At 46.8% G+C, this 12807-nt stretch overlaps 2 protein-coding genes across 2 annotated transcripts; both read left to right on the top strand.

The window, feature by feature from the left end:
• The first annotated feature begins 3618 nt into the window (after window positions 1-3618).
• spra (sepiapterin reductase a) lies at window positions 3619-7512 on the top strand. The gene is made up of 3 exons (XM_015002343.2): window positions 3619-4062; window positions 5100-5390; window positions 5681-7512. Exons 1-3 carry the CDS (start codon window positions 3747-3749, stop codon window positions 5869-5871), a joined length of 798 nt encoding a protein of 265 aa, XP_014857829.2. The 5' UTR covers window positions 3619-3746; the 3' UTR covers window positions 5872-7512.
• A 135-nt stretch (window positions 7513-7647) lies between these two features.
• smyd1a (SET and MYND domain containing 1a) lies at window positions 7648-12786 on the top strand. Its single transcript, XM_015002342.2, has 10 exons — window positions 7648-8036; window positions 9257-9433; window positions 9695-9908; window positions 9980-10110; window positions 11134-11172; window positions 11278-11464; window positions 11533-11625; window positions 11691-11854; window positions 12327-12495; window positions 12563-12786. Exons 1-10 carry the CDS (start codon window positions 7924-7926, stop codon window positions 12689-12691), a joined length of 1416 nt encoding a protein of 471 aa, XP_014857828.2. The 5' UTR covers window positions 7648-7923; the 3' UTR covers window positions 12692-12786.
• Window positions 12787-12807: the final 21 nt, after the last annotated feature.

The following is a 12807-nucleotide window of genomic DNA, read 5'->3' as shown; positions in this document are numbered from 1 at the left end:
GTTTGTTTCTGCATCTGCAACAGAAATGTTCTCCAAATCTGGACTCGGCTTCATATCAGAAACTTAATAAATTTACAACCAATAAATTATTCAGGCTTTTCTGTGAAACGAGACTTTAATAAAACTTCAGGACTGAGTGAAGACAGAACCCGGTTCTGGTTCTGGAAGGGAGAACAGGGTGAAGTTCTGCTGCTGTGGGTCCAAACCCGGAGCCGCACAGAAACGAAGCCCAGTTCTCTGGTGGAACCGATCATCATGAGTTCAGCCTGGAAACTTTAACTGGACCCAATCAGAACCAGAACCGGGCCGGCTCCTTCAGACAGGTTTTAAAACACTGGAGATAAATAACTGGTTGCTAATGCGCTAACAGCAGAGCTAATATTTTGTTTAGCCCATTAGCTTAAATCCTGAATGCTAATTTATTTGGCTGTTTTGTAAACTTACAGTTGAACAAAGTTCAACATCTGAGCTGAACTTTTAATTAAATGGCAAGAAAACAAATGAATTGTACAGATGAATACATGAATGAATGTTGCGTTGAGGCAGAACGCTTAGCGCATTTAGCTCACTGGATGCTAATGAAACAAATACACACAAATTCACACTTAAGAATTATTTCAGAGCCTTGGTTGGTGGAAATCAACATGGCTGAATTTAGCGCATTAGCATTAGCTTCTGCTAAATACCATTGGTATAAAGTTTTAGCAGAATTAACACTAGGATCAACGCTCTAGGGTTAGCAAAGCTAGCTGTTCGTTAGCGGGGCTACAGCTGAAAACTGGAATCCAAAGTTTGTGTGAAGTTTTGTTCAGTTTTATTTCTGCTCCTTCGTTTCTGTCTTTTCTCATCAGATTCTCTAAACATGAAGCTGCAGGTTCAGAAATAGTTTCTTCATAAATGATGTTTGTTATGCAACAAAAACAAGAAACTAAATAAATACAAGCCACAGACTTTAATAAATAAAACACGTTGAAACCCGGACTCAGTTTATCTGTCAGATCAAATCCTAATGAAACATTTTACCAGGTTCTGTATAAAAACTATAAACACTAAAAACAGTCTCTGCTCTCACTGCCCAAATCCTCCAGAACCTTAAAAACCTGATTCTCCACGGATCAGAACCAGAACCGATGGATGCTGTCGGCACACAGGCTGCTTTCAGAACCAGCCCCCCTCAGGGTTTCCCTCTCTGGGTCCACACGTAGAGACGAACCGGGTCAAAGCCACCGTGACCAGTGGGAGCTCGTGGTACCGCTGGTACCGACCGCAGCCAGCACTTCCATCATCCCAGGTCCGATCCGTCTGCTGAGGCTGAGATGGTTCAGAACCAGAACCAGACAGACGTCTGAATTCATCCCACAGAGACATTAAATGTTGTCATAACTCACATCATCAAGACGATTCAAAATGAGTCGTTATTAAAGGACCTCCAGTAGCAGTCAGTGTTCCAGTGACTCTACAGAAGCCTCTGACTGAAGACTGTAGCTGTTTGACAGCCTGATGACCAACATGGTGCTAACAGCTCCACATTTTTGACAGATTGTTCTCTGAGAGCAGAAATACTTTTACTCCAGTAAAAGTATAAAGTCAAAGTAAAGGTAAGAAGTTACTGACTGACCTCTCTGACACCATCAGTTGTTAGATCAGCTCCTCTCTAACTGTCTGGCTGCCTGTTGGAGTCGGGGATCAGACGGATGAGGAGAAGGTTTCATCTTCCTCCTTTTGGATCTATGATGCTGATTTGGGGTCAAAGTTCAGGCTTTTCAAGGCTTAGAGACACTATCAGCTGTTCCCAGCTGTATAAAAACACCTTGTTGCCATGGTTATGTGTCATAACACGTGATGGAGCAACAGCAGAATATTAAAGTCAACCTGGACAAACAGGAAACAGTTCAATGACAAACAGGAAACAGTTCTGGATCTGATCCGTTTTATAATAACAGAAACATTGACTGAGGTTCTGATGGGCGGAACTACGGGGCCCCCCAGGGGACATGGGGATTTTTTTTCTTTTGCGTTCCCTCGCAATAATCTACTGATCAGTTCAGGCGGCATAATTGATACTATAAGCCTTTTTTATGGTGGCCGCCGTACTTTCTGCTTTAATACAAGCTTATGAGGTTTTTCCATGGACTGTTGAGTTATTATCGCGGGTAATAAATCATCTGATTGTGTCTCCATTGTGTTCGTGTCTGAATGTTTAAAGGGCTTGTAGGAGCTATTTTCCCATTTTTTGGTTAAATCTTAGAATTTAAATTGTTCAGTTTATTCTTATTATTTGTTTGTTTGTTCCAGTTGATTTATCATTAGAATTTTTGTTTTGTTGTTTATAATTTCTTTGATTAGGAATTCCCATAATTAGTCAATTAATTTCCGGTTGGGATGTGGGTATTTCACGGTTTAAATAGGTGGGTCTTAGGCAGCTTATTATGCACGTGGTGGTCACAAGGTTTTTTACCAGCCAATCTTTTGTCAGTCAGAACAGGTGCAGGAATAGGAGCAGAAGCCTGTAACCCTTTTGCCTGAACTACAAATAAAACCAAAGAACCATATTTTGACTTTTGATTCCCTTTTTTTGCTGCGTAAACCAGAATCCACGGTGCATCAGGTGACTATTTGAGTTGGATTTATTTTTGTTTTGATCACTTTCGAGTTTTTTGATTTTTGGATTGAAGTTTGGGGACAAATGGTCACTACAGGGCAGCTTTCTGTTCCATCTGAGCCTGAACAGACATAAACAGTAAATAAATCGATTTTCAATCAGTGTTTTGCACCAAAGAGTTAATAATAATAAACACGTTTTCACTGAGGCTCTATAAGAGCAATATGAATGAAATAAGTAATTATTGATATGACAGGAGCAGTGGCTTTGACACCTGGTGGTGGGCGTGTCGACGTGGGAGTGACGTCATCAAATATGAATGGGAAGGTGACGCTGCTGGCTGTGTGTGTGTGTGTGTGGGTGTGTGTGTGTGTGTGTGTATGAGGAAGCGGGTGAGCTGGGGGGTCAGTCCTCGCAAAGTTTGGAGCATGATAATAAAAATTAAATAAATCGATAATTGTGACAGAACAAAGAGGTTAGGAGTTGATTGATACACGGACAGATGAGCTTCCCCGAGTTAACCCAATGCGGCCGTCTACCACCATTATGTTTTATAATAATAAAACGTGTTTATTATTATTAACGCTTTGGTGCAAAAAACTGATTGAAAATCGATTTATTTACTGCATGTTTATGTCTGTTAAGGCTCAGATGGAACGGCACAGAAAGCTGCACTTTAAACCATTCAGACACGAACACAATGGAGACACAATCAGATGACTTATTACCCGCGATAATAACTCAATAGTCCATGGAAAAACCTCATAAGCTTGTATTAAAGCAGAAAGTACGGCGGCCACCGTAACAAAGGCTTATAGTATCAATTATGCCGCATGAACTGATCAGATTATTGCGAGGGAACGCAAAACCTTTTGCGAGGGAACGCAAAAGAAAAAAAAATCCCCATGTCCCCTGAGGGGCTCCGTACGGAACCGTCTCCTGATCCTGATCCATGTAATTATTGGACCCGCTGCGGTATCAGAGATCGTCTCCGCTGACAGAGCGCCCGGCCGCTCCGGTATAAAACCAGGAGGTGGCGACAGGGCGGCAGCAGCAGCCAGAGGAACCCCAGAAGAAGAACCGCTGATCCGGACCTCCAGGTGAAGAACCGACTCCTCTTCCTCGGAGCTCCATCGGCCTCATCATGCCTCCTGCCGCGGACCTGGGCCGGGCTCTGTGCGTCATCACCGGGGCCTCCAGAGGCTTCGGCCGGGCCGTGGCCCTGGACCTGTGCCGGCTGGTTCAGCCCGGTTCGGCGCTGGTTCTGGTGGCCCGCTCCGGGGCCGACCTGCGGGCCGTCCAGGCCGAGCTGACCGAGTCCGAGGCGGGCCGAGCCGGCCTGAAGGTGGAGGTGGTGGCGGCGGATGTAGGGAAGCTGGAGAGTCTGGAGAACATCGTGAGAACCAGCAGAGACGTTTTTAACGACGAGATGGAGAAAATAATACTGATCAACAACGCTGGTGAGGAAAACATGGTATTATTATTATTATTATTATTATTACTATTATTAATTATTATTATTACTGTTATTATTACTATTATTATTATTAGAGTCGGATTTGCATCCTGGTGATGAACTAAGATAAGAGATAAAGTTTAAATGTATAGATATAAACAAAAAGCAAAACATTACAGATGAAAAAATTATGAAAGATTTTAAAATAAAAAAATGCAAGTAAATGTAGATATTACAGAATTTTTTTTAGATGTCGTAGAAATAGAAAACACTTAGATTTATTTATTAAATGTAAATATAGTGGCGATTGTTTTCCAAGCCAAACATCCATCAAAAGTTCCACCAAGCCACCACTAGGGCTCTGGGGTCAAGTTTCTTTAAGAAGGTTCAATGTCCAAACTTGTAAATTGTTCTGGATGGTTTGTTTTCCCATTTCAGCAAATAATTACAGAGTTCAAACTTCCCTTTGTTCTCTTCCTCTCTCGCTCTGGTGAAAACCATCGGCCCCAAACCCAAATGCTGCTGGTCCTCCAGGACCTCCACTTATAGAAATTGGACCAACCCACATCACTTCCTGTTTACTTAGAAAATAAATAGGAAAAATAATAAAACAAAAAATAAATAAAATCAACAATTATTAACCTACAAATAAACTGTAAATAATACAAAAAATATAAATTTAAGAATAAACTAACAAAATTCAAATGGATAAAGAAATAAATAATAAATAGCTCCACCAGTAAACATTTATGAAAATAATTTTAAATATTAATTGATTACAGAAAAATAAATATTGCACATAAAATAAATTATGGTATAAAAACATTACTGATAAATTCCCATGAGTAACGCTGCAGCTGATAGGTGGAATTGATGAACCGGATCATAAATCTGAAGTTCTGGTGGATCGGATCCGTCTGACGGATCTCAGTCTCCTTTGTTCGGCCTCTGATGGGACTTTGTCCTCTGGGTTTGGGTCAGAACCAGCGCCGGGTTCTGGTTGGGTCAGAACCTCTCTAACCTCTGCTCTCCTTCCCGCAGCGTCTCTGGGCGACGTCTCCAAGTACGTGAAGGGCTTCACGGACATGGCCGAGGTGGACGCCTACCTGTCGGTGAACGTCAGCTCCGCCATGTGCCTGACGGCGCGGTTGCTGCAGGCCTTCCCGGCGCACGCCGGGCTGCGGCGCTGCGTCATCAACGTGTCGTCGCTCTGCGCCCTGCAGCCGTTCCGCTCCTGGGGCCTTTACTGCACCGGCAAGGCGGCGAGAGACATGATGTTCAAGGTCCTGGCCGAGGAGGAGCCGGAGCTACGCGTGCTCAGCTACTCTCCGGGTAGGCTTTATGCTAGCCCTACCTAGCTTTAAGCTAGCCCTACCCGGCTTTAAGCTAGCTCTACCCGGCTTTAAGCTAGCCCTACCCGACTGACTTATGCTAGCCCTACCCGGCTTTAAGCTAGCCCTACCCGGCTTTAAGCTAGCCCTACCTGGCTAAATTATGCTAACCCTACCCGGCTTTAAAGCTAGCCTTACCCAGCTTTATGCCAGTCCAACCTAGCTTTATGCTAGCCTCTCTGAGTTTTTCCTGCAGTTCTTGATGCATCTTCTTTGTCCCTCCTGAACCAGGACCGCTGGACACCCAGATGCAGGTGGAGGCCCGGACCAAGACGGCCGACCCGAGCATCAAGAAGACGTTCTCCAACATGTTCGCTCAGGGTCAGCTGCTGACCTGTGAAGCATCTTCAGCCAAACTGATGAAGCTGCTGCTGGAGGACAAGTTCACCTCCGGAGAGCATGTCGACGTCTTCGACGTGTAGCTGCTGCCAAGTCGTTTTATGTAGCGTCGATGTTGTGATGAAACTTTATAATTGATGTATCTTAATCCCATCACCGTGGAAACGTTCCAACCTGCAGATTAGCTGCTGCTCCTTCAGATTAGCTGCTGCCAGACGTTGCTCATGTCTGACCAGAGGGAAACGATTCTCCAGTTCTTCATTTTCAAGTTCAGAACCGATAAACTGTTCAGAATCAGTGACTTAGCAATCGGCATTGGCAAATGAGGAGAGAACTGACTAGCGTTAGCATTGGACAGGCTAGTGACTAGCATACTAAGCCTGATCACCTCCTAGCCTACCTTTTCTCAGGTTAGGTGATCAGGCTTAGTATGCTAGTGTGGGTGTCCATCCTAGACATGCTAGTTGTTAGCCTCTCCAAAGCTAACACTAACCAATACTGTCCTTATCGTTTGTCAGACCCGATTGATCAGTTCCAGATGTCGGCCGATCAGTCGGATCAGAAACTGGATCCAGAAAGAAGTAGCCTCCTGCTACAAGGAAGTAGCTGCTACTGGGTCGCAATAGTCTTAAATTTGGCACTAATGTCACGCCTTAAGGTAGACGTGATAAAACTAGAAGAAAAGTCAGAACCAGGAAGCTGAAGAACTTTCTTAAGCTGCAGAGAAACTTTAAGGTTTTTTCTGCTTCAGTTTATTGGATCAGATGAAACAAACTGAGGAACCAGAGCAGGTTGGAGGAAACGGACCTGAGCTCAGGTTCTGTTCTGATTCTGGACCAGAAGCTGCAGTGGAGTCAGAATGAGAGACTTTATGTTGGACGGCGTCCAGATCAAACAGAACCTCGTTAAAGTTTAACCGAGTCCAAACCGAGCAGCTTGGACTTTAAGTCCAACAGGCTGCAGACGCTCCGCCATGTTGGTTCTCTGGTTCTGGACGGGTTTCTGGTTTTCTGCTGACTCAGCTGTTTTTTGTGAAACGAACAGTGAAGCTGCAGTTCAGTCTTTAGTAGAATTTCTGCTGCAGCATCAGAAACATGACGTTTGGGGTCAAAGGTCAGGTTAGAGGTTTGACTTGTTTCATTGTTCACATGAAAACAGTTTAAAGAAATGATGTTTCTGGTCTAAAATGTTATTTCTACGTTGTCACTGTAAAAAAACATTCCATGTTTATGGTGCCTTAAAAAGGTCAGGGGTCAGGGAACCTGACCTGACCTTTATGTCGGCTGATAAATACAGTGAAGCTACCAGAGGAGAATAATAATAATGCTTCCATGAAGGTTATTAACATTCCTCAGTGTTTTCTCGTCTGACAGAGAAGAGACACCTGGAGTTTATTTTTCTAAGTTGGGTTTGCTAATTGTTGCTTTCGCCCTGATTATAGTTTAGATACTGTAATAAATCACATTTTGCCAGAATGAGGCCTGTCCCTTTAAGAGATGTTGCCGCGGTATCGAGTATCGGAGCGGCACGATGTTCGGTAACCGGAGTCGTTCAGCTTCCTGTCAGGTGACCATGATGGATTCACGTGACGCTGCTAACAGTGATGACCTCACTTCCTGTTTGATAAAATGTTATTTTCCTTCATATTTAGATATTTTTATATTCATCAGTTTTTGTGTTTCTGCTTTTCGTTGCAGCATCAAATAAACAAATTAAATGATTCAGTTTGTTTATAAACTTTAGATGATTTATGATCGACTCTCCGCAGCGCCGCCTGACCCGCAGTGACAGCTGGAGGTCAGAGGTTAATCACTCTGTTCATCCAGGCGTCTGACTGAACTTCCTCCATGTTCTGGTTCTGTTCTGGTTCTAACCCGCCCCATCCAGACAGTCCGGTCCGGTTCCGGTCCGCCTGCTCTGGTGGCAGTGAGCACAGCAGCAGCTCCAGCTGATGGACAGCAGCAGCTGCCTGGGACCAAAATACCAGCAGGGGAACCGACCCAAACAAGGGTCCGACCCGTCCTGGCTCAGCAGGTTCCGGTCCGGAGGGGCGGGGTCACCCGGTTCCCCTGTGGGTCGCACCAAGGAGAGACGGCTGAGTCTCCCTCAGCCCGTCTTGCGGTACCGGTCCGGTCATGGAGCTGTTTGACGCCGGGGTGAAAGGTCGCGGCCTGCGGGCCAGCAGGGAACTCAGCACCGGGGAGGTTCTGCTGGCCGAACCGGGCTACGCCGCCGTGGTCTACAGCAGGTGAGCCGGTACCGGACCTCCAGGTGGGACGGGTTCTGCTGCGGTTCAGAGGATTTAAAGGCGTTTCTGGGACCTGATCTGGTTACCATGACGACTGTAACACGAACCGTACCGTGAGAGGCCGAACCAGACCGGGCCGAACCGGACCGGGCCGGACTCAGCAGGAACCCAGTTGGGTCATAAAAACATCAAAGATTCAGGTTCAATAAAATATCTAAAAATCAATAATTAATCCTTCAGTTTGATGAACTAAAGATCCGTTTAAAGACCCGTTCACTGAATCTGGTTTTTATCTCATAAATATAAAACCAACTATTTGATTGAAGCTGAAATTATTTACATCATTTGGATTTTAACTGAAATACAGAAAAAATATTGAACAGATCAAAGTTTTGCTCAGTTCTGACGGAGCTGAGATGAAATCGACACCTGATCACCTGATCAACTGATTACCTGATCAACTGATCAACTGATCACCTGATGTTGGCAACAGAATATAAATAATGAATAGAAATGAAGGGAAACGATTCAGGGAATCAGAATCAAACAGGATGAAAGCAGCTGGATTATGTCAGATTATAAAAAGCACAAAGTCGTAATTTTTCTAGAATACAGATGTAATATTAGAAGAATAAAGTATTTATTTAATGAAACTCCTTTAGGGAAAATAGATCTAATCAGGACTTTAACATGAGATTCTTCTGAGGTTCTGCTTTGGTTTCTGTGTGAAAATAAAAATTAATCTGAACTCATCAGATTATCATCATTGATCAGATGATTCAACGAACAACTGAATCTAATTAGAAGAATCGTTCAGATCTCCATCACAGCTTTTTTCATGCAAATTTACGACTTTAAAATTATTTTTATTCTTGTATTTATGAACTAATTCTCCTAATTTCATCTTAATACTAAAAAACAAAGTAAAAACTGGACCTGAAGGTTCTGCTGACGTTTCCACTCAGTGACTGATGGAGGATAAAATCAGTGATGCTGCGGGCTCCTCCTATCCCATAATGGTGGGAATCGCCATGGCAACCAGAGACATTCATGTCAGTCATGAATTACATCACCACCAGTTTAACCGTCTCATTTAGCTGCTAGCATAAGGACAGTTTCCATATTTGCAGCATTTTAAAGCAAAGCAGCAGAACCTGCATTAGCTCTGTAGCTTAGCATGCTAGCTGCTAGCGTCTTTCCACGGCTGTGTTTTGTCCCAGTCTGGCCTCCCAGGTGTGCCACAGCTGTTTCCGGCGCCAGGCCAACCTGCACCGCTGCGCCCAGTGCCGCTTCGCCCACTACTGCAACCGGACCTGCCAGACGGCCGGATGGGACGAACACAAGCAGGAGTGCGCCGCCATCAGGAAGCTCGGCGCGGCGCCCAACGAGAACGTCCGGTGAGGAGGGACGACCTGCGGTTCTGGTGGGATTACAGACGGTGGCGTCTGGTTTGTTCAGTCAGACTGGTGAAAGAACTAAAGTCCTGAATGGATCCTGGAACTCGGCAGAAAAATCAGATTAAATCTAAAGGCTGATAATTCATCAGTTCATGCTGGAGACTCACTAAACATTGAGCTGAAGGTTTTCCACATATAAAGGCAAAGCGATGCTACACGTCTGAACGTGGCTGTTAATCTTGAGTCCATGTTTCCCTGCAGTCTGGCCGGCCGGCTGCTGTGGCGCAGGAACAGAGACCAGGGTTTGGCGTCCGACAGCCAGCTGCTGGCCGTGGATCAGCTGCAGGATCACCTCAGGGATCTGCCTGGAGACCAGCTGCAGGCGCTGCAGGCCGACGTCCAGACCTTCCTGAGGTTCTGGTCCTGTGGGTCGAAGCAGCACCCAGCCGACTTCATCAGCCACGTCTTCGGCCTGGTCAGTCGGCTCTCCTGCGCCTGTCTGTGCCGGTCCGCTGACCTCTCCGCTGACCTCTCCGTTCTCTGCAGATTAAATCCAACGGACTGACGCTTCCCGACCAGAGAGGTCTGCAGATGGTCGGTCTGGGACTTTTCCCCAATCTGAGCCTCGTCAACCACGACTGCTGGCCCAACTGCACCGCCACCCTCAACCACGGAAAGTAGGTGATTTCTACGCTGGGCGTAGAAAAGGTTGATGTGAGGTCTGTGAAGGTCATGGAAGCAGTTTAAAGGTCAGAAGGAGTCACCCTGAAACAAAAAGCTCCCATTAAATCTGTCAGGCTCTACATGACCGATCAAAAGATCTCAGAACATTTCAGATTCATGCAACATGTTTGTAACTTTCTGCATGAAAATGTGAGGGCAGTTCAGGACATGCAGGAGGTGAGACAGTGGTGAGGTGTGAGGGACAGATGATCTGCTTCCAGTAGGAAACCTGAAGGTCAGATAAACGTTTGGATTCTCTTCACTTTGGGGAAACATTTGAACAGAAATTAATTCACCAGATTAACGTTAACAGGTCCGGATGTCCAAAGAAACAGCCACAGACAAACCGATGAGACACTCTGCTCTTAGTTTTGGGTGTTTAGGTGGAACCTGTCAGAGATTCAGACCGGGTCTCTGGTTCTGAACGGCTGTGGACAACGATCCGCTGATCCAGATTCAGGTGTTTCTCTGAATCCTAACAAACTTGATCCAGACTTGGACAGTCCAGTTCTTCTCTGGTCAGTCTCATCCTGACAGGGATGCAGAGGGACATGGTGTCCATCTCCAGAAAGCCTTTGGATGAACGGAAGGGTCCACGACAGGAGCCCAGTCCAAAACACGACAGACATTCACACTCTTAAGGACAAACTAGAGAGACCATCAGAGATCGGACTGGTCTGTTGGAGATGGTTGGACATCCTCAGAGAACGGACAGTAGACATGCTGGATGTAGATCTGCTCAGGATGGACAAAGATGATCCAACTGTAGTTTGACCGTCTGAAGACGGATTCGGTTTGACCGTCTGAAGACGGATTCGGTTTGATCGTCTGAAGACGGATTCGGTTTGACCGTCTGAAGACGGATTCGGTTTGATCGTCTGAAGACGGATTCGGTCCACCATTGTCTGTGTCCATTAGAGGACACAGACAGATCGTCTCTGACAGAAATTAAACATTTCAATGTTTGTCTTTTGCAGCCAATCAGCTGTGAGCTCCACCCTCCACTCTCCGCTAAGGTGCGTACCGCAGATCGGACCCGGCCGCAGCGATCAGCCGGGTCAGCCACCTCAGTTCAGGTCCACCCGACCAGAACTGAGGTGTTCCTGCGTTGGTCTGTGCAGGATGGAGCTGCGCGCTCTGGGGAGGATCTGCCAGGGCGAGGAGCTGACCATCAGCTACGTGGAGGCCCTGAACCTGTCGGCGGATCGCCAGAAACAGCTGAAGGAGCGTTTCCACTTCGACTGCAGCTGTGATCACTGCAGCCGCCATGTTGGTGACGACCTGATGGCAGCAGCTGCCGAGGCGAAGGTGAGTGAATCGTCCTGGGTTCTTCCTCATGGCGTCACCTTCCTCTCCTCACCGGGTTTTCCTCACAGCCCTCTGCGGATGCGCTGAAAGAGGTCAGCGCCTTCAGTAAGGAGACTCTGGAGAAGGTGGAAGAAGCTCGTAGAGACGGGGATCACAGCCAGGTAGGCCTGCGTCCTCCTGCTCCGTCTCCGAGCGCCTCAGTCTGAGCGTTTCTCTGCTGCCTCAGGTGCTGAAGTTGTGCCAGGAGTGTCTGGAGAAGCAGCAGGACGTCCTGGCCGACACTCACCTGTATAAACTCAAGGTGCTGTCCGTCCTGGCCGAGGTGCTGACCTACCACAGGAAGTTCTCTGAGGCTGCAGGATACGCTCGCAAGATGGTGGAAGGATACACGTGAGTACATCAGGCCTACCAGAACAAACGTAAAGTCTGAATGATGTGAAGAAATGTTCCTGTAGGAGGTTTCCCTCCTTCAGTCCGGTCGACCCGGTTCTACTGGAACCAGAACATCTGCTCCACCTCCAGCTGCTCTGAGTCAAACCAACCTGTTCCCCTCCTGGCCTGTGGGGGCGCTGCACCAAGAACCACTGAAGGAAACGACACAAAAACCTCTGAAGACACTGAGAGCAACTTCCTTCTTCACCAGATGGAAACAAGATGGAGGATTTTAGCGGTTGGAGGATTTCTCTTTAGTCTTTGGCTGAAGACCAAAGAGAAATCAACCAAACCGTCAGAGTTAGCTTAGCATTCACACCAGAACTGGACTTTGACTAGGCACACAGACCACAGTATGACGGGCTGAATGGTGGCGATGCAGCCTGAAGGCCAGATTCTGGTCTCTGAGTTTCTCCTTCCTCCCAAACAGGAAGCTGTACCACCCGAACAACGCCCAGCTGGGCCTGGCCCTGATGAGGTCAGGGGTCACCCACTGGCACGCCGGGCAGGTGGAGGTCGGCCACAAGATGATCTGTGAGGCTTACCGCATCATGATGGTCACTCACGGGCCCAACCACTCCATCACCAGAGACCTGGAGGTACTTCCTGCTGCGTTCAGGTCAGTTCTGCAGGGACCGGTTCCTAACCCGACTCGTTCCCCTCCAGTCCATCCGGTCCCAGACGGAGGTGGAGCTGAAGGCGCTGCAGGAGAACGTCCTGGACCTGAAGAACCTGCCGGTGACCAGCAGCAGCTCCGCCCAGGAAAACACCAAGGACTTCCTCCGCCAGCAGTGACCGCCCTGAGGCCAACCGGACCTCACCGGGTTCACCAGAACCTCTGCAGACAGAAAATATAAAAACATCTGCAATAAAACTGGAGCCATTCATGATTTCATCTTTCTGTGAACATT

The sequence above is a fragment of the Poecilia mexicana genome, unplaced genomic scaffold, assembly GCF_051168715.1.
Source record: "Poecilia mexicana isolate PSO_F unplaced genomic scaffold, ASM5116871v1 scaffold_12, whole genome shotgun sequence".
Taxonomy (NCBI): Eukaryota; Metazoa; Chordata; class Actinopteri; order Cyprinodontiformes; family Poeciliidae; genus Poecilia; species Poecilia mexicana.
This window is presented reverse-complemented; position numbering and strand designations above follow the sequence as displayed.

Excerpts from the sequence above, each read along its gene's own strand:
- spra (XM_015002343.2), top strand. The coding sequence starts at position 3,747 with ATGCCTCCTGCCGCGGACCTGGGCCGGGCTCTGTGCGTCATCACCGGG. Across the intron at positions 4,063-5,099 it reads AATACTGATCAACAACGCTG|CGTCTCTGGGCGACGTCTCC; the intron begins GTGAGGAAAACA and ends TCCTTCCCGCAG. Across the intron at positions 5,391-5,680 it reads CGTGCTCAGCTACTCTCCGG|GACCGCTGGACACCCAGATG; the intron begins GTAGGCTTTATG and ends CTCCTGAACCAG.
- smyd1a (XM_015002342.2), top strand. The coding sequence starts at position 7,924 with ATGGAGCTGTTTGACGCCGGGGTGAAAGGTCGCGGCCTGCGGGCCAGC. Across the intron at positions 11,173-11,277 it reads ACCCTCCACTCTCCGCTAAG|GATGGAGCTGCGCGCTCTGG; the intron begins GTGCGTACCGCA and ends TGGTCTGTGCAG. Across the intron at positions 11,465-11,532 it reads CAGCAGCTGCCGAGGCGAAG|CCCTCTGCGGATGCGCTGAA; the intron begins GTGAGTGAATCG and ends TTTTCCTCACAG.